The 27,592-nt window shown below is 26.7% G+C and overlaps 1 protein-coding gene across 4 annotated transcripts; it reads right to left on the bottom strand.

Moving 5' to 3' along the window:
- Nucleotides 1–656: 656 nt before the first annotated feature.
- On the bottom strand, nucleotides 657–27,240 carry LOC114121500 (uncharacterized). Of its 4 annotated transcripts, XM_050203548.1 has the most exons (13): nucleotides 21,830–21,969; nucleotides 16,426–16,574; nucleotides 14,217–14,429; nucleotides 9,236–9,340; nucleotides 8,968–9,147; nucleotides 8,489–8,569; nucleotides 7,423–7,644; nucleotides 6,332–6,483; nucleotides 5,555–5,769; nucleotides 4,733–4,890; nucleotides 4,450–4,581; nucleotides 3,322–3,507; nucleotides 657–3,088 (listed from the first exon to the last, which is right to left on the bottom strand). In XM_050203548.1, exons 4-13 carry the CDS (start codon nucleotides 9,276–9,278, stop codon nucleotides 1,680–1,682), a joined length of 2,778 nt encoding a protein of 925 aa, XP_050059505.1. In that variant the 5' UTR covers nucleotides 9,279–9,340; nucleotides 14,217–14,429; nucleotides 16,426–16,574; nucleotides 21,830–21,969; the 3' UTR covers nucleotides 657–1,679. The 4 variants fall into 4 exon arrangements, with proteins under 4 accessions (XP_050059505.1, XP_050059504.1, XP_027839681.2 ...); XM_050203547.1 differs by lacking the exons at nucleotides 16,426–16,574; nucleotides 21,830–21,969 and adding an exon at nucleotides 27,154–27,240; XM_027983880.2 differs by lacking the exon at nucleotides 16,426–16,574 and having other exon boundaries at nucleotides 21,830–22,089.
- Nucleotides 27,241–27,592: the final 352 nt, after the last annotated feature.

Raw genomic sequence — 27,592 nt, forward strand, 5'->3', positions numbered from 1 at the left:
ACTATGACTCATAGAACGTGCTATAGGTATACCTATATTACAACTTTTAATAAATGTAAAATGTATATATATTATAATATACATCATTCATAAAGAATTTAATAATATAAATGTTTTTTACATTTATCATTCATTATTTATTTTAATCAAAACTATAAAGTAGGTACCTAATTATTTTGAATAAAAATTATATAGGTACTTAATAGTTCTCAATAGTTTTATGCACACTCTATATAGTTGTGTTATTAAATTCTCAAATTCAAGATACATATGTGAATTTACAATAAAAAAAGTGAACTTTTTGGTTCTTAAAATGGTCTAGATGAATAATATTTTGTAAATAAACATGATTGAAAAAGGGATTCCATAACTCATAAATAGGTTGAAAATCTGTTGTCGATCACCAATGACGAGATGGTAGCGTTGTCAACGTGGTCGTTTAATAAAAATACTTTACCTAAATACTGAGCATTAGTAAAAAATTCAAAGATATTTTTTCCACACACCTTTGATGCACATTTCATTATTATTTTTAACATAAACCACTATAGAATGGTTTAGATAATGGGCAATTCAAATATAGTTTATTTATTGTGAATAGAGGCTCTTATAAAAATAGGAAAAATATTTTTTAGATTAAAAAAAAAAACAATAAATTCAAGTTTCCTCAAATGATAATAATAATCAATAATATTAACTTACCACATATTAATTAAATATAAAATAATAAAGCTTGTAATAAAATATTTAAATTTAAAGTTAAACATCATATCGTATTAGGTACTTACGAAAATATATTCAATTACAAAAATGTCTTGCTAATGTTTAACTCGAAACTGTTCACTGATCGTTAAATGCTTAAACAAATTAAGTTTTTCTTATTAATTATTCATTTTAAAATATTTTTATTATAATACATTTTTTTTTAAACATATTGTAATCATTGACTAATGTATGGTATTATATTTAACGGTTGTTATACACGATTGCGTACATGTTCTAGAATTAGCCATTTATTTATACAAGCTAAATTATTTAGAACTATTTATAGTTTTTAAATACTTTAAAAATAGTGTATCTAAAACATTAAAATAACTTAGGTACGTATTATCATGTTCAACAGTCAACAATATCAAATATTTGGCTAACATAATTAATTAAACTAATTTGATTTGATTTTAAAAGTTAATATTTAAAAATGTATGAATATAAAAAATGTATAACTGTATACTAATTATATAGTATATTTTAAATTTAAATCTATGATAAAATAAAAAATGTCACGATCCTTAACGTGTCCTTATACATAATGTTTAAATGTATCTATTTATAAATATTTGATTAACTGACAAGAGATCACAATGTTTACAGGCTATCGATTTACTTTATTACACCGAAACTGTCAAAACTTCAAACATATTATGACGTTTGAATAATTTAACTTATTTTATTTTGTTATACAAAACAAAACTTAACAATTATTTATGCATCTTCTAATCTTATCAATTACAAATTTTTTTATACAAAAACCAATTATATTTTTGCTAACCAAATGGTGGCAAATTATGCATGGTGAAAATTGGGTAGGTATTAATAAAATCGCATAAATACTTTTATGCATTTGTATTATTTATGAGTTTATGACCAATATAGTTCTTTTGATTTACATATAGCCTGTATCAACATTTCAATTGATTACAATGTACTCCGATTTCCGTACACATACACTCTAAACATGGGTTGGATAGTTCGGAAATTATTTTTCCCACTCGGTACATACGGCCGTATATATTACAACCAGATATCTTCAGCAAGGAAGCCAATAAATTGAACTCAGAATCAACTTTAGTTTTCAGTGGTGTTTTCGCAGTATTTGATTTTACTTCGGTCTGCTGCTTGAATTCAGATTGTAAACCGACATCCACCTGTTGCTTATAGTTGGAATGCTGCTTAACTTCTGTCTGTTGTTTAAAGTCGAAATATGGTTTGACTGCAACTTGCTCTTTGACGTCGAAATGTGTATTGATATCACTTTGATGCTTAAAGTCGGCATACGTTTTGTCATCAGATTGAAACTTTGAATCAGTATGTATTTTGTGTTTAGGGTTATCTTTCACGCTGAAATGTGATTTGACTTCAGTTTGGTGGTTACTAAAGTCGTGATATAATGGTTTAACTTCATCATAAAGATTTAAATTAAATGGTGATGTGACCTGAACATTTTCTTTAACATCGAAATGTGTTTTAACCTCGGCTTGTTGTTTAATACCCGTTGAAGTGGCATTTGGTTTAATTTCTTGGTGTGATTTAACGTCAACGTGTTGCTTGATTCCTGATTGTGGTGACTTGTTATCGATGAAATATTTAGTTTCGGAATTCAGCTTGTCGTTATCTTGTTGTTTAATTTCAGTATTTGGTTTAAATTCTACAGGCTTGTATACTTCCTGGGGCTCAATTTTATTATGTTTATCTTCTGCAGATGAGTGTATTTCAGTACCTGAATTTAAAATAGGTTTATGCTGTTGTTTAGGGTGTGACACGAAGTCGGTTTGTCCATCATGCTTGTTATCAATCAAATGAATTTTCTCATCTATTTCGTCATCTGTTCGATGCTCAATGCGAGTCTCTGGTTCCATGTAATTTGTGGAAGAGGGCAGCGAAGGCGGAGGCGATGATTGTTCGGGCGTATCGCCACTGAATAAAAATGAAAACATACTTTCAAAACTATAATCTTCGTCTTCGAGTGGTTTAGGTACAAATGTTGTAACTTCTGTGCGCTTAATAGTTGCTAAAGTTGAAGAAATGATTTTTGATTTTTCAGTGGTTGGAGGTAAATTCTCAATCAACTTAACAGTAGTGGTTGTGATCGGTTTTAACGAAGACGTTTCAGTAGACTCGTGGAATGATTTTAAAGTAGTTGGAGACAAAGTTATAACCGATTTATCAGTTGGTGGTGTAGAAGAAAAAATATGTTCAATAACAGCATCTCTGACATTCATTGTGGTTGTAGTTGTACTTGTTTCAGACGTTACTTCAATCTGCTTCATGTGTTCCGACTGTTCCGTAGTAATATCATTTTCATATTCATCTAAAATAGATAAAAAAAAAAATGGTTAAACGTTTTTGTATTGAATATTCAAAACAATGTAGGTAGTAAATAAATATATTTCAACATCATAACATAAACTTCAATCCAATAAAATTTAATTGCTAAAATAAAATTCTACTAAAAATTCCAAGTAAAACAAAATTAGAAATAAATGTGTATGAGAAATAAAAGTGTAGGTATATTTACTTCATTAAAAAAGACTAAAAACTTACTGCATACGATACGGCCACAGCAAGTGCTATTGTTCGGGTCATTGATTCGTTGGCAGCCTACTTTTACGGCTGGACAATTTTCTTGGCATACAATTTTGGCGTTGAAACAAATACATATGTTGCAAGCACTTGGATCGGTCAGTAACTCGCCGTGTTTGTACTTCTTACCATTGGATAAGCACCACACTGACAATTATTTAAAAAAAAAACAATAAAGTATTTATAATACTGAAATTATTGTTGTGTTACATTACTTTTAAAATTAATTATCTTATTCTAATAAGATTTTCTTAAATTTAATAACAATTGTCTTTAAAAAGTTATCACAAAATGTATAACTATTATAGAATATTATTTGAAATATCTATTAAATTAATATGACTGTTTTCTATGTATATATTTTTTTTTTAGATTTCTAGCTGAATAGTTGAATTATTATGGTTTTAATGTGAGTCTTATTTTTTTGCATTAGCATTTTTTTTTTTTTTTACATTAAACATTGTTTGAAAGTATTTAATAGTATTTTTGTATTTCAAACTAAACACGAGTTTGGCTATAGACAAATTTTAATATTATAGAAACACTTTTTTTATTATTCTCCATTGAGTAGTAAGAAAAATGCATTAAAAAAAATAATGAAAAACTGCGAAAGTATGAAGAAATATTTTTAAACATTAGTTTAAAAAAATTAATTTTGACTATTTTTGGTTAAAGAATAAAGCGATTTCAATTAATTTAATGTTCTATAAATATTCAATTATTAATTTTAAATCATAAATTAATAATAAAACACATTTTAATGATATACAACGAATTCACTAATGTAGTAATGATCAACGCCCAGTCTCTTAATGTTTGATTTTTTATTTTTTATTTTAATAACAATTAGTTTCGAAATAATAAATTATGTTTGAATTAAAAATAAAATGATTTCATTACAATTTATTAAAATTTAAAAGACAGTCTAAATTGTTTTAACCAATCATAAACCGGGACGATACTGATATTTCTGTTATCAGTCATCAATTTTAATTTTAGACTTATAAAATTAATTATTAGTACATTTGCTAACACGCGTTTAAAATTGTATAATTTTTTTATAAATTTAACAATAACTTAATAAATTACCTGATCCTGTTGATTGGTGTCCTACAATAGGTTCGTCGTGGTGAATAATGGGTTGTTCCGTTGTCGTTGTCTTTCGAAATTTGTCAGATGTATATATCGCACTATTAGGAGAATCTTTTGGAATGAATCCACCTAAATATTGTACATAGTTTAAACATTAGATTTAAATGTATTATATATTAACTTAAAACTGAAAATATTTCAATATTAATATTAGATAGACTACGTTATTGGAGTAAATATTAGATAACACAAAGAAAGTTATATCGGTGTGTGTACTTACCCTCAGTTTCAATTGGCGGAGAAAAACTATTAACAACGGGCAAAGGAGGTTCTTCAACGTCTGAAACATTGTATACACGTTCTACCACCGGCTGATAGTTTTCATAAGCCCCAACAGGTTCATCAACAACTGCATCCGCTGCAACGAATGGTATGATTCTGCATGTCGGGAATAACATTTTTATCAAATAATTTATAAATAAAAAAAATAAATGTCAATACCAAATTAATAACTAATTCATACTAGTATTGTTAAATTCCATGGTATTTTATGTAAAGTAATATGTAATTTCGTTGTCCCTAATTTACTGTTTATTAGTTCTAATATTATTATAGCTAAATTATTAAAAGCTCAAAAATATTAGTTTCGGAGTAAAAATAAAATTATTAATTATTAATTTTCATTTTGCATAAAACTATCGACTCATTTTAATTTATATAAAGGCAATAGGATTAATACTAATGATAAAAAAATATAAATAAATAAATAATTAAAAATAATAATGATAATAAAGCACTAAATAATAATAATAACAATAACCAGATAAAAAACATATAGCTAAATGAATAACATACGTAAGAACTTGAAGGCGTTTTAAAAAAAAAACTATTAATATAATAATAAAACTAATATCTAAATCAATATTTTTAAAAAAAATCTGTAAGGGTTATTTATTAAATTTGGTTTGGAAAGAAATATGTATTGACCAACTTAATTTAATTCGTTTAAAAATACGTTAAATATTTAATTTATACCTATGTTTTAAAAATAATTTTAAAATCAGTTTAGTTAATTTATAATTTATAAAAAATAATTAATTACTTGAGGTTTGGTAAAGATGGCGGTAATGTTGGATCATCATAATCCATTTCAAAGTTGTTTGATTTTTCAGTGACATTCAATCCACCAAAGTCATCATGCATTAAACTAGCAGGATTACCATGTCTCGATTCTATGGGTTCTTCTGTAATTTCATCGGTCGTATTCTTTGAATCTACTGTGATACTGGATGGTACACTATCTATCTCTAATAACAACTGTTAAACACACTTAAATGTAATACATGTTGCATACTACATACGCCTTGATAGGGATATTATAAATCATAATTTATGTTAATAATTCATGTTATTTAATCTCATTTGAGTCTACCAAAGAACGTTGATAACTGATCATAAATACAGATTTTAATACAAGTATATACTATATTTACAAATTTAATGCATTATAAATAAATTAAACTGATCCTCAGCAAAAATTACAAATTAATATTTAATAGTTAAAATTAACGATTAATGTAATCACCAAAAACTTAATTACTATTTACAGGGAGTATAATGTATATACTATATTGTATGGTCCATTAGTGTAAATAAATTATATTTTTTTATACTTTTAAGCATTTAGTTCAATATTAAAATATACCAAAACGATATTTTCAAAAAATGTATTCATTTATTATTAATATTTCAGCAAGAAAATGAGAGACTTAAATAACGGTCTTAAACGTTATTTAATTATAATATACGTAAAGTTATTTTTTGTCGACTAAAAAACTATAGAGGTATTAATAAAATAAAATTCATTATTATTATTTACCTGGCCCACCGTAGGCGTCTGCGGTGGCGAAGGCGGTGACGAACTACTGAGCAGAACATCATCATCAACAGTTACGGTGGACGACAGCGTTGTCGCAACAGCACCAATAGAAGTCGTTGTCGTAGGAGTGACAGTTGGACTGACGTGAGACTCTAGAATGAAAAATGGATCTATAACGGCAATTTATTTTATCATTCCGTTACGGACGATGTGTAGCATAGAGAGAAATTAAAAGCGAACACTCGGCGGGACTTAAACGATGATAATATATTATCATTTATCATATTAAAATAATAATTTTAAGTATATATATTATGTATAATATACATACACGTATCTAGAATTAAAATTTAAAATACAGGGTAATTCACCAAGTATGCTCCCCCTTTTTTTCCAATAATGCAGTTATTCAAAATCAAAATATTTTTGGAATTTTAAGTATACTTAAAGACCATACTTTCAAATTCTTTAGATTTTTTTTTTACTACTTAAGCATTGTGATGTAGATACCGAATTGTGTTTTTCACATAACAAGTCCGCTTTTATACAGTACAATCAGTACAATAAATTAGTAGGTACATTATTTAACAAATAAATGATTTTTCTGAAAATGTTGACTTATCAAATACGAAATTGAATGAATTATTTTTGAATTATTTTATTATTTAACATTAGTACAAAAGTACTATAAGGTGCATAGTGGTAATTTGAAAATTTTAGTTATCTAAATAAATCCAAAATCCATCAACATTTATAATTTATAAAAATGAATCAAGTATATAACAAATACTAGATCTGATATATTATTTATTTTATATTATTGTAGAACCGTTTTAGGATTATTGTCTATATAATATTTTAATAATTTAAAAACCACTCTTATTCAAATTTTTTTTTAGTAATTGAAAATTTTTTTTTAATTGTGTTTAAATACTACGAAAATAAGAATTCTATAAAATGCATTACTTGAGGAAAAAATGGGGGTGAGCAAACTTAGTGAATCATCCTGTATAATATGGTGTATAGGTGCGCCGGAGAAGTCAGTGACCCTGTGCGGAAAAACGCGCGGCGACAGTGGCGTCGAGACGTACCGTTGCTGCTAGTCGTGCTGGTGCAGTTGTAGCTCGTCGGGCAGCAGTGCCCTTCCGAGTAGACCGGTCCGCAATTGGGCGATATTTGGGCGCGGATTGGCGGACATATCACCTTGTCACATCGCACCTGACCGTTGATGCAGAAACAAGTTTCGCACGACGACCGCGCCACGCCAATCACGGGCTCTCCCAGTGATATTAGCCGACCGTTTATGCGACAATCTGTGTTTACACAATGTACGAAAAAGGGATAACAAAAATAATCGTTTATTTTAATTACAACTATACGAAAATATACACTGGACGATATTTTAATTTTGTCTTACCATATCAGTTATTATAAATTGAATGTAAATATCAATTTTTACAGATTCAGACAATAAAATGCGTATATGTATATTATTTTGATTTTATATTATATTGCCTTTAATACCAATGCAGCAGATATTCGCGTATAGACAGTTAACACTACATTTTTTAGAGCTCTCGGATTTCTACGTGAATTACTCACTCGTGATCACGTGTATTTAAAACATAATGTTTATTAAATGTAGATATCAAATTATAATATTATATTAATATATGTAGTGTATACCTACCCTACATGTAGTGTTATTATTATATATTAACAATTGTCATAAAAACTAAAAACCAAAAATATCTGTACCTAATATTCTGAAAATAAACGTTTCATAAGCAGTAGGTACTATCATAAAATTTCAGAATTCAAAATAAATAACTGATTATCGATTACCGCTGTGTAGAAAATCACTGGAGTATACGAAATACATTGAAAATAAAATTTCCCACATAATAATAAAAATACGTACGAGAAATAAATTCGCAGATTTATATATTGCAGTTAAATTCACATGATTGTATAGGTACATACATTTAACTACACGTGAAATAGCTAGAGAGCTCCAATATTTTTCATAAAAATTTCATATATTTATGTAAATATCTATTACGTTACTATTTTATTGCTAAAAAAATCCTACTAATTAGTAATTTTAGTTTCTAGATTGATTATATATTATTCGTTCAAACAATATTTTTCTAATACCTTTAAGTCTGGCGGATAAGGAGGAAGCCATTTCAGTGGTTGCCGTATCTGTTGTATTTTTTATCTGTGCATTTTGTGAACCTGTAAAATAAATAAATATAATTATGGTAAAATGAAAATATACTCAAATAAAAATCAGTCATTTACAAAATAAACATTATTATAACAATTTGATGACCAAATGAAAAATTTAACATAATAATAGTATATTACCAAACTTTAGAAAAACAACGGTCATTTAATAATTACCTTTTTTAAAGCTCGTTTCTTATACGATATGTATGAAATGAATGTGCAATAAAACTATTGAATTACTTTTATTTATTTCTAATAAATATGAAGAACATCATAATATACGGTTTTATAAAAACGTTTCTACTTGCCAACCAAAATAATTCTATTTCAAATACCCAAGTATCTAAATTTATATAATATATACAATATATTTATAACATTCATATCTTGTCATATACACTTACATTTGTATCTAATTGGGCAACAAGTGTGTTTTTTGTGTACAGCTGTACAGCCAGGAATAGTTAAAGAACATTGGGGCCGTACACACTGTTGATGCCCTTTGATGCAGTAACAATATTCACACAGACTGGAACTGTCCATCGCCGAACCTTCCGCGTAAATTGTACCGTTTATCACACATCCTTGTGAATAGAAAATTAATCAAGTTTTTTTCTAATTGGAGTTTGTTATTGTTTCAGAATAAATACAATTTATTATCCACGTAAATACCTTTAGGTAAACCATCAAATGTCATAATTGCAGAATTGTCCATCCTTGCGGGTCCAGACCGATTTTGCAATGAAAAGAGTTTGGAATGAACAGCATCAAATTCTTCTACAATCAATGTGGAAATCAGGCTTTTAATTTTATTTCGAAAATTGTTTAGTTAATAAAAATAATATTATAACCAATTTATTATATAATTTAAGAAATATAAGTCGATGTTAAATTATATTGTAACAAATTATGTAATTTAATCATGAAAATTGAAATGTAAAACTAAATCAGTTGAAAATAATATTGGATAGATAAAATAAAAAATAAATGAATAAATTATGTTTAAAAAAAAAAAATTTTAAATAATTATAAATTTCTATTAAACTGTATTTTTTTTTTTTTTTTACTTGTATTTTATCAATAATTTATTTACAGAATAATTAATTTGATTATTAAAAGTATAAAATGTCCACGCTACTGTTAATAACTTATTTTCCAAGTTATTATATTACTAGATGTCTATACAAGTATAAGTAATAGCCAATAGGTACATATTTATGCAGTTGACTTTAATCTTTATTGATTATAAGTTGTAATTAACCATTATTATCATTTGCCGGGAAAGTAAAATCGAATATAATTATTATTTAACTTCTTATACAATTTATATTATAACAAATTCGTGTATTCTGGTATTCATCAAAAACATGCCACAAGTCTTACAATAACTTATGGTTTTGTCTATAAAAATCCAAATGTTTTTATATTTTATGCATCGAACAATGATTAAACTTCTATTTTTCTCTAATCTTACTGTCATTGCAAATATCCAATAAACAGATTTAGATTTCTCTTTTTTTCCTTTAGATTATCATAGCTTATAGTATTAATATAGTTAATTATGCCTCTAACAATTTTAAAGATCACTAAAATTTTTCAATTATTTGGGCTAATATATTTATAAATAAATGTTTATTTATATGGGTTTCAATTTTTCTACGTAAAAATAAAGTGTTTATGATTTATGTACTTATGTTAAATTGCAGTGTTTGTTGAACGGCAAATACGTATGATTAGAAGATTCAAAAACGTATACACGTATATCCGACTGATTTTTAAAATTAATGGTATAGCTAACGGGATTTGTAAATCGGGTGTGACTCTTTATAATATATTATACAGTATATCATACTTAGGTACTGTATTTATCGAATACAGTTGCGTGTGAATATTTATTCATCGTTAAGCAATGAACCTTGTTCAATGTTCATGTGGCAAATAATAAGCTAATATTTATTTTACATGTATACTGGCTCAGAATTAATGTTACAGAAATCACAAAAAAGCCAATTCACCACATTATTTAATTATTCTGTAGTTATTTTACTTATTCAGTGTTAACAATTATATTTTAGCGAAATATTTAGATATACTATAATAATTAACTTTGAAAGAAAAAATGAAGATAAATAATTTAAAATAACAAGAAAAAAAATGTGGCTTTATTTTTTCAATAGTTTTTAACTAAGGTAAGAAAAATGTATGATTAACCATGTATTAAATTTTCAAAATTTTCAACTACAAAATAAAAATTTTATAACATAAAATTAACAGTCTAAAATTTCAAAAATCTAAAGGTAATCTAAAGAAATCTAAAAATCTATGATATACTATGAAAATTATAATTTGTCTACAAAATGCTAATATAAATATTTGGTAAAAATATCAAATCTCTGTAGTTTTCTTTTTGAATTAAAACATAAAAATTAAAATGGATTTTATTGCTACCTGTGGGCTGTGGTATCGCTAAAATGATTTAGTTTTTCCAAACTGTTTAACTTTATTAGATCTAAATATTTACCAGAGAGCAAAGATTATTCTCAAAGTTCAATACTAAAGTAGGTATTGTTACTGCTCTTATATTATTTTAAAATCAATACATATATCGCTCCACTCAAAATCTAAAATGGATTATGAATTCCAATGGGTGGTTGACATAGTACGATTAAACTACAAATGTAGTTATACACTTAATTATGATTCAATTTCCAACCAGGTTTAATTTCAAATTTTGACAAAACTAAGATAATTTGCAAATTATTCTGTAATTATAAATTCATACAATTATTAATTTTTATTCCTAATAATTGAAAATTTAATATTAAATTTCTCATAAATTGTTTTTACTGGAATTTAAAAAATGATTTACGTAAAGGCTTATTTTTATCGAAAAAACTGGATATTTAAATAAAATATTATGTTTTTTCCTTTAAAAAATATTTTTAATTATTCAATTACATTTAAATCTTATAATATGTTGTAACTCATCAACAAAAATACGCAACTCAAGTTTGGGCCATGAGTTCGTAACACATAGGTTGGGAACACTGCATTATAGTGACCTACTCAATGATTATGAAGAGGTACAGTCAAAATCGACTATACAGCAGACAGAGCTCCACGGTTTTTGTTCCATTGGGTCGGATATCTATATTCACGCTTCTCTTCATGTCCATATATTTTTATTTATGTAAGTAGCTATAATTATCAGAACATTTTGAACTGAATATCAATTTTGAAAAACAATATTTAAAAAAAAAAAAGTAGTAAAATTAGGCGATAGGACTCGACCCGACATTTAATTGAATATTAAAACAGTAATAAGTCAATTAAGGATCTAACGCTATTAAAGTAGGAAGGAAATTATATCAATTTGCCATTAATCATTGACTCATAAAACAATTTTGTTTTTGGTGGGAATGGTATTAAAACTCAAGTTTAATTACACAGTGTAATTAACCGTTATACAAAATAACTATATGTTTTCGAAGAAAAATAACATCCGTTTTGTAGTGTTTTGTGGTGGTTTCTTTAATCGTTTTCAATAATATTAGCATTCATAAATCATAATATATGAGCAGTCAAACGTATTTTGTTCAATTAATATATTTTTTTCCCGTTTTAAGTTACAATTTATAAAAATTGTTTTACTGATAATGTACTTAAATTTAAAATAAAATTCAATGTAAGATTTTGTATTTTTGTTCAATACAAATCATTAGACAACGAAACCAATTTAGTTGACTGCATCTCAAACATATTATACAATATGCAGTATATAATGTCTCAATTTTTGTTGTATTATTGTATGTTATTAAAAAATAAATAAGTCTTCTGCTATATGTAAAGCTATTTGAAAAATTCTTCTCTTTCATGAATGGCAATATTTTCAACATAATTTGAATTTATGTTCATGTACATTGTAGAGTTATTATTATAAATACTAGTTTCAAAAACTGGCAAAATATAATATTGGCAAGTGCACATCACTCTTTTTACTGGTAAACTGGTCTTGAATGAATGACCTGTGGCAGTGGCGATGAGCGGCAGTCGACCTCAAGATATATACAAAAGAAAAGAGGCGATAAAATATCACCACGTGTACATCTCATTCATAAATCAACCTGAAACACTTGTATTGTCATTTTGCGTGCTAAACTTATTTAGCATATATACGATCAGAATTCTTTCATTTAAAACGCCTTTCTTCGCCATTTGTAAATCTGTATAAAGTCCGTTTGTCTTGTATAGTTTTTGTACGGCGAAACCAACCAATTATTATAGTTGAGCTATTACACAGTACATGCATACCTTCTATACATTTTACACATAATATGTCTGGACGTCGGTAATGAATTATATGCTATAATTATTTTGGTAACCAGTCACGCGTATAATACAGTTTTACGCAACCGTCCCGTACATAATGTATAATATAATAATATATTATTGTATACAAACATTAAGTTTATAATCATTTGTGTACCCGCGATGTCATATTATTTCAAGTGACTATAATTTGAATTTTTGTTTTATGAATATTGTGTGTATGTGGGTATAATATAATAACTATATAATAATAAATATCAAACAGTTTCAAGAAATGGTTTTCAAAAGCTGAACCGAAGATTATTTTACCTATAATTATTATAATATTGAATTAGAATTACGATTTACGAGGACGTTATACCTTCATGTTATGGTTTCCATCGAATCAAATGAACGTTTCGTTATGCGATTCGTCTGCAATATAGGTACTTATTACCTACAATTTTCCTATTATCAAACTTAAAGGTAAGCACTTCATATTATGTAACTGTACGTATTACGTAGACTTTTGACAATATTTAAAATTTTTTTTTTAAGGAGTTGTCAACATTTTTGAACTGTAATATTGTACGTGCTCATAAATCGTCTAAACATTAAAATATTATAAAAAGCCAATAAACACAAATGATGATTAATATTCCTATCTTTAAATTTGATAATAAGTCAATTCACAACAATTTAAAACTAACAACACAAAATTGGTTCGGTTGAACGCAAATTTGCTATGTTGTAAATTTGTAAGAAGGATAAAATACATGCGGATAAGATGTTCACATACCTACTTATATCATGTCTATAATGTAAAATATTCCAAGTGAAATTATCAATCTTAATTTAATCTAAATTAATTTTAAACAATCATAAGTAGGTAATATACTAATATTATTTAAAAATGTGATATAAATTAAAATTAATGAATACTAATAATTCTTTAATTCTTTAGTATTATTTTTGTAAATTTTTACTTCTTCCAGTTCTATAACTTATTTTCTTAGATACATAAATATTTTAAAAGTAATTATAGTTTGCTATTATTTCAACATTAAAATCTATCAATAAATTGAAATACATATATTGCCTGTATATTTATAGATTATTACTATAAATGTAATACCTAGTCATTTTATCTTTTAATGTCTGTACTTAACAAATCATTAATACTTTATTTTCAACTACAAAAACATATTTCTTTTAAGAATAAATAAAATATAGAATATATTATATGTAACTACAATATATCCTCAATTTACTTGAAATATTTATTATTTATTTATCTATGTGCATGTTATATTCTAAAAGAGTTTAATACTTATATATATATTACCATAAAAACATTGAAGGTGAGCACAACATTTGTTTTTCTTGTGGACAATCACACATCCCTGAGGTGGTGGATCTGGTAATTCTGGACATACTTGCAAATGGCATACTAAACTTCCGGTAACACACGTACATTTTAAGCATGGTTGGTCTGTATTAACTAATGAACCTGGATCATAACTTCGTCCTTTATAATTACAGCCAACTGATGCAATTTCTAAATTATAAAAAAAAAAAAAAACTATGTAGAGGCAAAATAACATAATATAATGCGTATTATTTATTTTTATTTTTAGTATTATGTTAAGTATGTTTAAAACATACTGACACCTCAACTCATATGGTTTTGAATCCAAATTACTTGTAAACTATAATAGATGTTCAATTGAAAAACGAACATAATGGTTGAGTAATAATAAAACTTGTACTTTCGTTTTTATATAAAAACAATAAATTAATATTTAATATTATATATTAAACATGATCGAACATTTGTTTTTCACTAAAAAAAGTACGTTGCAGTGATGCGTATTTTTCCAAAAATATAAATTTTATTTATTCAAATGAAATATATTTAAAAAACGATAACTAAAAAGTAATAAGTATTAACTAACTGATAATTAAAAGGATTTTATAAATAAAAATACTTCTCAAAGTCTAAAATATTTTTTAATTAATATGTTATAAAAATACCGTACATAACTCTTCACTAATATAGATTAATTAAATGTTTAACTTTCACTGTAGTTTTGTACAATTGACAAATTAAATAAAAATATAGAATTATGAGTTTTCTATACAAATCTTGAAATTTTCAAGAAAAACTGTAGATATGATGAATATAACAAACTTTGTAAGCAATTATTTTGTTTACAATGTTATAGCATATGATAATACTTTAACATTGCCGTCACGTTTAATGAAAATATTATATATCATTGAATTTTTTAGGTGCAGGCAATAAAGAAAAAATAGAGAAGAGTCCGACTAACGGTACATGCATAATACACACGCCACATTACCTCATTTGCCATACTATAATAGTCTCCAGTGTTTAACTCATTATTATAAATACACAATACACACAAACGTATAAAAATATTAAAATGTGTATACATGCCTAATATCGATACAAGCTAATATAAATATAATATTATTACTTAAGCACATTAATAATGTATTGGTTAGTATAATATAGCAATTCATAATTTATTTCAAAAAAATTATCATCAACGGAACTAATTTATTAATATCCCTAAAAATGATCAAATTAAATATATTTAAATATGCATTTTATCTATACAATAAAATCGTATACCTAAATACAAAACAAAATATAACGATTTATTTTTTAATTTATAAACAAAACTTAATCTCATTTTAATATTTTTTATTTCTAACTAGATTAAATAGGTTTTTTTTGTTCGCGTATTCATTATAATAATCACTTTTATTGAACTTGTCACATGTGGGTTGACTATTATTTTCAATGTCAAATATTTAATCATTTTATGTGGTTTGATTATAATAAATTATAAAATAAAATTTTTTTTTTAGTTTACAATCAATTTTTTTTAATATTCTTAAACAATAAGTATACTAATAAATTACAGTAAACCTATTCAAATTTCAAATTAAGTTTATGATTATTATAAAAAGATATCATGAATTGAAACTTGTCTTATACTCTTTTGGTTACCCTAATTAATGCGATTTGTATTGATCTACAAATTAATAAGGGAAACTTACAAATCCTGATAAAATATTATTTTATAAAACATAATTAAATTAAAGATATATTACCTACATAAGCTACAACAAAGTGAAATTAAATTGACAAATACGAGTAGTTACATAAAATCGATAATACAATATTGTATTTTAATTTTTAAATACAAAACAGAAACTAAGTATAGTTTAATGATTATTTGAAAGTGTATTATAATTTTTAATATACTATAATAGTAGTATATACTTTTATACGATTGTTAATAATAAATAAATATAAATAAAACACTTATCAGTCAAAAACAAAATTTAGAATATAATATTCATAATTTTAGATAAATGTAATTGTATTAAGTTTATTACATATATCTATTGAAATATATTATCTATGTTGATGTTTTATAATATAAATATATTCATATTAAATTATATAGCATTTTTAAACATTTTATTTTAGTAATGTATATTATTAAAGATTTACTCACGAATAATAGTAATTGTATGTGCTAGTAAAAGGTGATGATTTTTTAGAGCAATTTGAGTCTATGATTTATAATTGATGTTCATATGCGTAACTGCAGATGAGGGCGGCTAATTCATAACTCTAACTGTTTCGTGGGAATTTGGTTTTATTCTAAAATCATTCACATACGAATAATGTAATTTTAAATAATGATACTATAATTTATAAATTATTAAAAAACTAACGGTTTTCTTTAACTGTATTATCCACCTACGTCTCAAAATAATAAAGAGAATGCTGCACCCTTAAGACTTTGTGATATTTTTCGCGCAAGTTAAAAATGCAATGAAATAAGTAAAACATAAATATATTGTATTAATGAAGTTATAATTTATACAGTAATTGAATAATTATAAATATATCTTTAATATTAATATAATATATAATAAGCACATATTTTATTATTATATGTTTTAAAAAAGACTTTAAATTATAGTTTTAATGAATTTAAACGATTCTAAAACAATTAAATCGCTGTGAACGCTACTTGTTACATCGTTTATAAACATAATATAACAAGCCTTTAAATACTAAATAGTATACATAGCGAAGTGCTACATATTATGCGTATTTTAATTTTTACCAAACGAGAAGTTTAAAATGATACATATTATGTATGATATATATATACATACACATCACACGTCATTATATACCTACCTTACTAATTAGAATATATTATACAATACTATTTAATAAATGATAAAATATTTTAATAAAATTAAGTTTATAAACGTTGTAAATAGTAGCATGTTTAGTTACTTATATATTAACAGCGATATGCAATAACTAGTAACTACTATATTCAGCTTAGAAGATATCATAGCTATAGATCTACCATAAAAAAATATACTTTTACAACTTACAAATATTAAAAATATTTATATAATATTATATAAATGTAAATCACATTAAAAATACCTAAATATTAGGTTATATTGTAACCTAATATTATTATACCTATAATAATATCACGCATGAAAGAAAACCATTAATACACATAGCATTTAGGTGCCTACCAAGAATGTGTTCACATAGTATTATCATATTATCTTAAACCCTACACGGATCTTAACTCATCAATAATCTAAAACAGTAAAATCTAATATATTTTATATTCGAGACTTCGCCGTTTTATCAACAATATATACCTATATCATATAATTTTGTGTATAATATGTTGCTTTAATGTTCTGACAGCTTTAGGTCAAGTTGTCAAAATGATAACTCCTACAGTGCTAGTATATTTTAGGTATTAAACCCACTATAACCAAACCCAGTGTATTTTATTATGGTGAACAACACACACTACTCCGCGGAAACCAAGCAGACGGGACGTAGGTACACTAACACACACACGCACACACACAAAGGGTTAATGTACAGTTATACGACGATGGTATCTCGATTTTATAAAACCAAAATTAACGGTGTGTGTAGAATCAAAAACGACCATATACATACAAAAATAGTACCGTGTATTTTTACATACACATTGTGACGGATAAGTTGTATATGTGTGTATGTGTGTGTGTATGTTTGTGTATGTGAGAGAATATCGTGTTGGGCTCACGTCTGCCTCCAAGGGGTTTCGCGTTCATGGAAGTCTGCCGCCTGTGTGTGGGTTTCCTGCAATTCGTAATTACATCCTTAAGCGGCGTATGTTAACCGTGAGAAAGTTAATACACATAATACGCTAACTTAAGATGGGATTATGTAGACTTTTATTGTTTTCAAGCTTCGTAATATCGTATACCTAATTATTCAGATTATTTTTTTCAACGGTTAACCCTTCTGAAAAATAATTATAGATCAACGTTGTGCATTGTACACTAAAAATAATGTTCTGCACTATATTTTATAATGTATACGTTTGTATATATTAAAATATATAAATGTGGAGAGTGTAGACGTTATAATATAAAATTATGGTGTTAAAAGCTTAAACGATAAAACGAAATCAACGGAAGTGTTACCATTAACGGGATCACATTTTGCCATATTACCCGCATATAATTTTCAGCTACCTAAATTTATATATTTTCCTATTTTAGTAAAATAGAAACCGTTTAAAATTGCTTATGTATCAACCCGTATTTGTAATTCGGAATATGCATTGATATAGTTAATTTAAATATTACAAATTACAGTTTAAAATATACGTTGGGTTTTATTGTAAAATACTTTTCTATTATACAAGTAACCAATTTTATATTCGGGTAGACATAGATATAACTGCGTTTCTCAATAAATAAATCGCCAATATAATATTTATCTAACAATTTTTTTTTTAACAAGTTAAATATAATTTAATTTAAAGTAAAATATACTCATACGTCATGTGCCAGATAATCGTCGCTAGATTATCTCTCCAGTCTCCACTCAAGCCACACTTCAGCTTATGAATTACAATTATCTATCTTTTCGACTCGTGCTAAGAATGTATAGGTTATTGAATTTCCTAAATAAAAATAATAAAACTCATTCATACAGCACCTAACGATTAGGTTAGAAAATCTGAACAAAAAATATTCGTTATTGTATCAGAAAAATCAACTATAATTTTACTCGTTATTCCTTAGTTATATTATATTTGATTTAATATTGTTATACATTTGTGAGTGCGAGCATATATATGCGTGTGTATACGAATGTACGGTTGTGCGTGTTGTACCTATTAACCCGAGCAATACCTATTATTGTATCCTGCATAGATCGATGTGTGGCCGTCTGGAGACATCAGTTTTTTAATTGCGGCGGTGTAATTACAAAAGAAGACGGTAAGACAGAGGAGGAATAGAACATTCCCTCACTCACTGTACGTTAATTATTTAAAGTGGACCATGTACCGTGTTGGTCATTAACTAATTGCCCGGCCAGATCCGATCGGGCAATATTTTCTTGAGAAAAATGTCGCCGGTCATTTTTTTTCTCAATCCACCTATACACGCTCGATACATTTTTTTTTCATATTTTTTTCTCTTATACCATTTCTTCTTATTTCCTGTGGCCGATGGGTTTCCGTTGCTATTTCCTCGATGCTGGATCAACGGTTTCTGATGCAATGCCTTCACAACAGTATTTGAGAAGCGTGCCGATTAAACATACAGAAATCTCAATAATTACTATCTAAGTCAACGATACGCGTATTCCTATACTTGACTACCCCAACGTGTGCGACTATAAAATTATACAATGCTTGGTATACACGCACATGAATACAAGATAGGTACCTATGTTTTTATTATTTTTACATAATTACAGAAACAAATACATGCTTGCAAATCGTATTTGCATTTTGCAGTGCATCAAGTTTTGGCCTAACCTTACATTAATAGCCAACCACATAAATTTATAATTATCTTATTTTTATAAGTTATATTTTCTAAAAAATTATATACCTATACGGAAATTACTATCCCAAAAAAATTTTCTTGAAACATTAATCTATAGTGATAGTTAAATGATGTTATTAAAAAATATCTTAAAGATGAAATTTAATACGATGTATGTATATTCATAATATTATTACACATATTTATATGACATTAACATAATGACTTACTAATAAGTGCTATGTAATATGTAGCTTATATTTATTTCTATATTTGAAATCACTAATTTCCAAGCAAGTGTAAATTACATGAACATATTAAATCATATTACCACGGTGATTGGATTTCAAATTTAATGTAACATTCAATTGTTTGCTTATATTATCGATTAATATTTAAAATTTCTTTCTACTAACCTTATGCATTGATAGTGGTAAAAAAACACGTAAAACTTTATTCCCACGCGAAATAGATAAATAATTTAATAGTTTATAATGTTTATATTATATTTATAATTTATATATATGATGAATTTTAATTCTACTATATTATAATAAGTTAAAAATATAGTAAATAATGTGGATGGAGTGTATATCATTACAACATTATCAATCTACATGTATAACAATTAACTGTGTCTTACAGATATATTGCGTTTCAGTGTTTGTATTAATCATGCAGGTCCCTGCAAGGTGGGTTTAATGAAAGGAAAATTATAATAATACTATTCATTATTGACTTGATACTATATTATCACCAAAATACAATTAGTGATAATTTATCAAAACTATATAATAATAAAGACCAACTATAGTCTAAAGAATTATTGTTGCAAATGAAAAAAACATTTCCATTGTTATAATGTATTATTATGACAGTAACAATAGCCATGTACACAATATAACACAATATTTTATATTTTATAATGTTTTTGATAACCTTACTCAATCTTATACGTCTTCGGCGTCTTCTATACCTATACCAGTAAATGTAATTCTACCTAGTAATTAGTTAATTCTGTTATACTGACTTCTGTTCTCTAAAAAAATCTTCGTTCTAATCCCATATTTATTATATTTTGGTACACACGATTTATCAATGTCAAAATTATACATCAACATATTACACAAAAATTAATACGTGGTTTTTTAACACTTAAGTAATAAATTCTAACTACCAAAGTTTAAATGATTCACAAGATACAACTATATAATAATAAATGATAATAAATTAGAAGAAAACGTCAAAGGATGTAAATAGATACAATATTTATGGTATTTATGGTTGACAGCAATAAATAAACAACTATAATAATAGAATTTGTATCGTATTATAGTATACAAACATAAGTATTTAAAATATTAATGTTATTTTTGTTATATTCATTATAATATAGACCTGTATCAATCATTTTTTGATAAATTGATTTACAAAAAAAACATCGAATAAAACGAATCAAAAATTAGTGTTTTGATAAAGAATTCTTTTGTAAATTTATTATTTCTTACAAAAAATTTATAATTATAATACCTGCAATAGGTACGTCGTAAAATCATCATAATATAAAATAAATATGAATAATAAGAAACCATTTAAGATTTTTTTTCGATAGAAAGGAACTTGAATTTATATTTATGAAGAGTCGATGAATATTTTCACTAAATTTTAAATTTATAATGGTTTAAAATATTTTTTACTAAATTATAAAAATATATCTTTTTATCTATAATTAATAACAATAGCGAGTAGCAATAACGAACTTTTATTTCTGTTTCGTATAGGCATATTTCTGAATCATATATATTCGTTGGGATTTATAGCTGGTAACAATTCTATTATAATATTATACTATGTTCTTATATTATAAGTACTCGGTATTTCGATACCTATAGATATGTGCAGTACATTTTTTTTTTTTTTTATAAAAATTAGCGATTAACGAGGGACAATTTTTCACGGACATAAAAAATGTCGCGAGACATCGATGAGGTGTCTAATCAATGTATAAAATATCTTATTATCTCGCATTACCTGTGGAATTGACCGAGGCGGCGTCGACGTCTTCGTCGGCGGTCGCGGGCGCCGCAGCGACTTCGGTGGCGTGGGCAGCCGCTGCCGACCCATGGCTGATCCCGAACGATCGATCCCGGTCCGTAAGCAGCATCAGGAGCGCGACCATCCACGGACGAACCATCGTACGCAGAGTGATGACCATACGACCGCGTGGTCAAGCACAGACTGTTCCGGCGCACACGGCCGGCCGGCCACGCGCCTCGCTCCGCCGCATCACACACGTACACACACATATAATCGTGTGTACACGTATTGTATCGTCGTCGTGTATTACCTCTTAGCGTGCACATACGATATCGCGCGCGCGTACGTGTGTGTGTGTGTGTGTATGTATATATATTATATTATTACATACGTGTGCGTGCGTGCGTGCTCGCGCTCGCCGCGTGTGCGTTTAGTGCGTGTAATGTTTTCCAACCAGCCGTCACCGTTATCGGCCGCACCATTGTCGCCGTCCCGCGAGTGTGCACGCCGCGGAGGAACGGCGTCGTCCACCACGGCGACCCATCAAACGACGTGATGCCCGCGCCGCAAAGGTCACCACCGTCCACCGTCACCGCTATACGGCCCGCGCCGTACGGCGTGTCCGTCTTATCGCTGTTTTAACGCCGCGACGTGGTGTGTGGTCATCGCAGTCGGCGGTTTCGAGCAATCCGTCCGTCCGGATACATGCAGTAGTTATACTCGCACTTTGTATTGTCGTCGTTTATAAAATATCTGTCGAATGGTTTACCGCAAAGCGCGACGTTGAGCGTACTTTATATTGCGTTTTTTGTAAATAAGAAATTTCAATTCACTATCGTCGTCCGCGGGGTCTATTAAATTTGACGACTTCTCGTACAGTAGTGAGCGCATCCGAGTTGAATTGTCGTTCAAATTACGCTTTCGTACATTACAAAAGAATGTATACCGCGGAGAAAAGCAATAACCGCAAACGAATAATCTATAAAAATACCGTCGAGGGCTACAAAAACTTAACGTAAGCTTACGCGTATCATCTATATATTATTAAAATATAGTCCGGAAAACTGTAATAATATGTTGTCTGACGACTGACGACGATGACGTTATTATATAATAATATATATATATATATCCGATCAAATTTAATTCTCCGCGAAATTGACGGCAATCGTGACTTTAATAACTACGCACGTTGTGACGTGCTGTATTTATCGCCTGCATCGCGGTGATACCGAACAGATTTTAGTAAAATGCATAATATTATATAATAAAATCTAGACTTTACATTGTACGGCGGTTGAACGAATTCACCGATATTATAAAAATTACATACACGCCTGGAAGATGGACGATAAACGTGATAACTGGAATCACAACTTTTTAAAACAAAACCAAATAAACCAGTTACAACAACAAGTACCTACCTACGCTACGTTCTCGTCATTAACACTATCGTTTCATTCATCAAACATTCAAATATATGGATAACCGCTATACTTTTAACAGTTTACCTACTATTCAAACGGAAAATAAAATAACTGATAAATAATATTGTAAAGTTAAAATAATTTGTTTTAGATTCCGAGTAAAGTGCCTATGTATATAAATTATATAGTATAACAGTGATTTTTCTTTTTTTTGGTTTCCTGTTGGCTGCGTACGGTTTTTTGGTAGAATTATATTATTACTGTATAAAAAGCATGTGACCCCTGTATTCTTTCAGAGCCCGAGTGTAGTTAGGACTGAATCGTTTTTAGAACGCCGTGATCTTTATCAATTAATTTAGAATTTAACATCACATCATTATATTGAGGACAAAGAGAGTACTGTTGTTATATTCAACCGGCTTTTTTAAAAACTAAATCATTTTTAATTGTAACAGTAAAATATTATACAATTTATTTAGTATGGAATTTATAATAACATTGATAACATAATAACATCATTAAGAAATTCTCCCATTGGTTATATATTTGATTTTTTTATACCATTTAAATATTTTTAGTAAACTATTATCGTTATATACCTATGTAATTACCATAATATTATTCAACTGTACCCTAATTATAGGGATATATATAATTATGTAATTTAATCATAAGTATTAAATAGTTAAACATTTCAAGTACGTGGGCAACATTAAAACAGATTGTAAGACATCAACAAAGAAAACCAAAAGCAGATTAAAACACGCAAAAAATAATTTCCTCAAAAAAAAAAGAATTGATTGATCTCAAAAAAAATAATAATAATAATAATTACTAAAAGCAAGCTAATAAAAATGTATGTCTGGAAAGTGGTATAATATGAAGTATGAACAATAAAAAAAAAAAATGATATGTAGGAGGATCTAGAAATTTGGTGTTTGAGAAATCTGTAAGAAAGAAGTTAGATTCAAAGAAAAACAATTAAAAAAAGAACATCAATAGATACTTTAAAAAAAAAAATGATAAGGAACACTTTTAATAAAGTGACGAATTATACAGTTTTATAACTGAAGGAAGGATAGAAGAAATAAAATAAATAATTCAAAAGGAAGACTCAGAACAAGTTTCATTAGTCAAATAATGAAGAATGCGAAAGATATATCCTACAAAGAACTTAAGGATAAGTTAAACAATGAGGAAACATCAAGAAAACACTTGTACTAAATAAATTTGTTATAAACCAATATACAAATTGAAAAATTAAAGAAAGTGAGATAAGGAGAACTCTATACCTCACCCATCTTCACATCCATCACTAGTTCGGGTATATTGCCGAGCTTGTCATTGTAATGATAGGGTTCGGATTTTATAGCACTGAAAAGTACTGAAATATGAGATATAATATGCCCTAAAATATCAAAAATAGCAACAGAAAAATGTAAATCAGAATTATTGTTATAGTTTTTTTATATTTTACCAACAGTTATTTTATCTTTTGAATTAATATTTATACAATCTTATGAATTATGAATTAATACATTTGTAAGAAAAAAAATGACCTTTTTTATAAACATTTTTCGTACACAACTATTTAAAAACCGAATTTAGAAGTCATACATTTATAATAATCGATGGGTATTACCAATATCGTTTGATAAGAAATGAAAATGTGGACATTTTATGTAGATATTTTGGTATTTATAAATAATATTTTTCATTCTATATAAACGAGATTTATGATTTATGAAAAATACAAAATAAAGTATTATTATATGAATTTTAGCTATAAATAGCACCAAAATCTTAAAGCACTTTCAATCTAAAATACTTCAAATATGCAAAAAATAGCTAAATAAAATTTCATACTCGGAGTCCTTGGTGCATAAAACAAATTTATAGCTCACTTTACTATATGTTTATCTGTATATAATAATAATTAGCAAATGCTATAAAACCCCAGCCTTGGTCCTTACCAATAACTTGTTTCTAGTTATATATCTTTATATTTTAGTAGTATAAGTAATATACTATAATATGAATTTTTAATAATATTAATAAATGTTGTATAATATTATGCATATAAAATAACATAAACTGTAAGTTAAATTTAAAATAATATAATATTTTTTGGTTTACTGAAATGCAAAAAAAAAATTAACATTTGTTTCATAAAAATCTAAGATAAATAAATGATTTTAGATAGCATAAACAATGAACTTCCTTTTCAGTTGTTTTATTGTTGATTTAAATGCATTTTTTAGGATTGCTGATCATTCATATGAATTAAGCTTTTCAACGTATCACACTATCACATATTTTAGAAATTAATAAAATTAAACTTATCAAATTGTTTCTAATATTCATTCTAGTATTACTTCATAACTGTATAACACAATATAATATTACTTATTAGTAATATTAACAAAATGTACAGAGTTTTGAGTCTCCCTTTAATTCTAGTGTATAAGCAACCTAACTTGATGATACGTGTATGTCATCATATATTTTATTAAATAGTAGGATGGTCAGAAATTATATTATGTTTGCTCCATTATACTGGGCCCAGTGGCGTATGGGGGATGGTAGGAGTGTCAAGTCACCTATATATTGTAACTTTTTAAAAATTATGATAATTTATTTTAGTTAATGTTTCTGTAACTAAACTGCTTTTGTGTATACTATATGCATTATATGAACTTAATACTAGTTACACAAATATTAAGATAATTATTTATAATACAATTTAATAACCTACTGCATATTGCAGTATAAATTAGTAAAAAGTTAAAAGAAGCGGACCTAACTCACATGGGAACCAAAGATTATAAGATCGACAGAACAAAAACACTATGGCCATTTATTAAAGTAAAATTACAGTAGGACCCATATCAATAAATTCTTGTCGTTACCTATAATATATAAGTATATCTGCAGAATGTTTGTGTGGTATAAACTAATTTTAAATAATAAAATTCCAACTTTTATTTCTGGTTATATAATAGACATATTTTCAATTTATTAAAATTTTTTAAACATTCTATTATTGCAATATCTTACATTAATATTTTCGAATATCATTTTTTTTATCTAAATAAAAAATTATGAAATATATCGATTGCATAATGCATTTTAAGTTACTACTGGTATACATATAGCAGAGATTCCCAAACTTTTTATTGTACGACCCATTATGGGAATTTTTTAAAATTTGACGACCCACAGTATCATTGAATTATCTATTTTTTAGTGAAACAGTTGCTTACAACAATATATATATATATATATATATATTTAATATAAAAATATAGCGCAACACACCAAAAGTATAATCGCGACCCACAGTTAGGGAACCTCTGACATATAGTATTTGTTACTATTAGAAAAATAAATTAAATAGATATTAATAGTTTTAAATTATTATTTTATAAAGAAAAAACTCCTTGTTAAGTTCTAATTTAAGCATTATTATACTCAGATCAAATTAAATTAAAAATTAAACATATTTATTTTTTTATAATTTAAAATAATGGTAAAATTTAATTTATCAAAGTATAATAACTATTATTATTTATTATACCTAAGCCCTAAGGGCTAAGACAAAATAAAATACAATGAAAACGACAATTTTGAAGTAAATTGACCACTGAAAACGCCGTACAACCATAATATATATATTTTTAACTTTTAACTGTATACAATTAATATGTATTATGCTATAAAAAAGCAATTAAATATTTCAATAGTAAAACTATGATCACACTTAATTATTGATTAACTTCTTACCATACTACTATGAATCTTTTTATATTACATTTAATAATATTATAAGAATAGCTTATTATACGTCATAATAATATGATAAATATATAAGTGAATGAATTTTATTTTTACCTTTTCCTTTATGAACCACCGACATGAAGAGGAACTGTTTTACCATTACTTCTCCGGGCATCGTAGTTTATTGAAAATTACAACAATATATTATTACAAACTGAGTATAGTCAGTATAGATACACATATAATTACAAATGGAAGATAAAAACACGGTATGATGTATCAGTTATTAACCAATAACCATCACAATGGATGTTACCGTGGTTGTCGTCGCAACCGTGGTCGGAAAAATAAAAAGTTCTTGTTTATATTTTTTGTAATGTCCCAGTGCAATTTTGTGTAATATGAAATTTAGTTTAAATATAACAAAATATTATTTTATTTTTTTAAACAGTTACTATAGAAAAATAGATTTTTGAATGTATTATATTCACCATTTTATAACATAAAATTACAAATATTTTTCCAATAAAATTTGTAAAATTTGAGTAAGTGG

This window comes from Aphis gossypii, chromosome 3 (genome assembly GCF_020184175.1).
Source record: "Aphis gossypii isolate Hap1 chromosome 3, ASM2018417v2, whole genome shotgun sequence".
Classification (NCBI taxonomy): domain Eukaryota; kingdom Metazoa; phylum Arthropoda; class Insecta; order Hemiptera; family Aphididae; genus Aphis; species Aphis gossypii.

Excerpts from the sequence above, each read along its gene's own strand:
- LOC114121500 (XM_027983880.2), bottom strand. The coding sequence starts at position 22,013 with ATGGTCATCACTCTGCGTACGATGGTTCGTCCGTGGATGGTCGCGCTC. Across the intron at positions 8,570-8,967 it reads TTGCCCAATTAGATACAAAT|GTTCACAAAATGCACAGATA; the intron begins GTAAGTGTATAT and ends TTTATTTTACAG. Across the intron at positions 4,582-4,732 it reads TCCGCCAATTGAAACTGAGG|GTGGATTCATTCCAAAAGAT; the intron begins GTAAGTACACAC and ends TACAATATTTAG.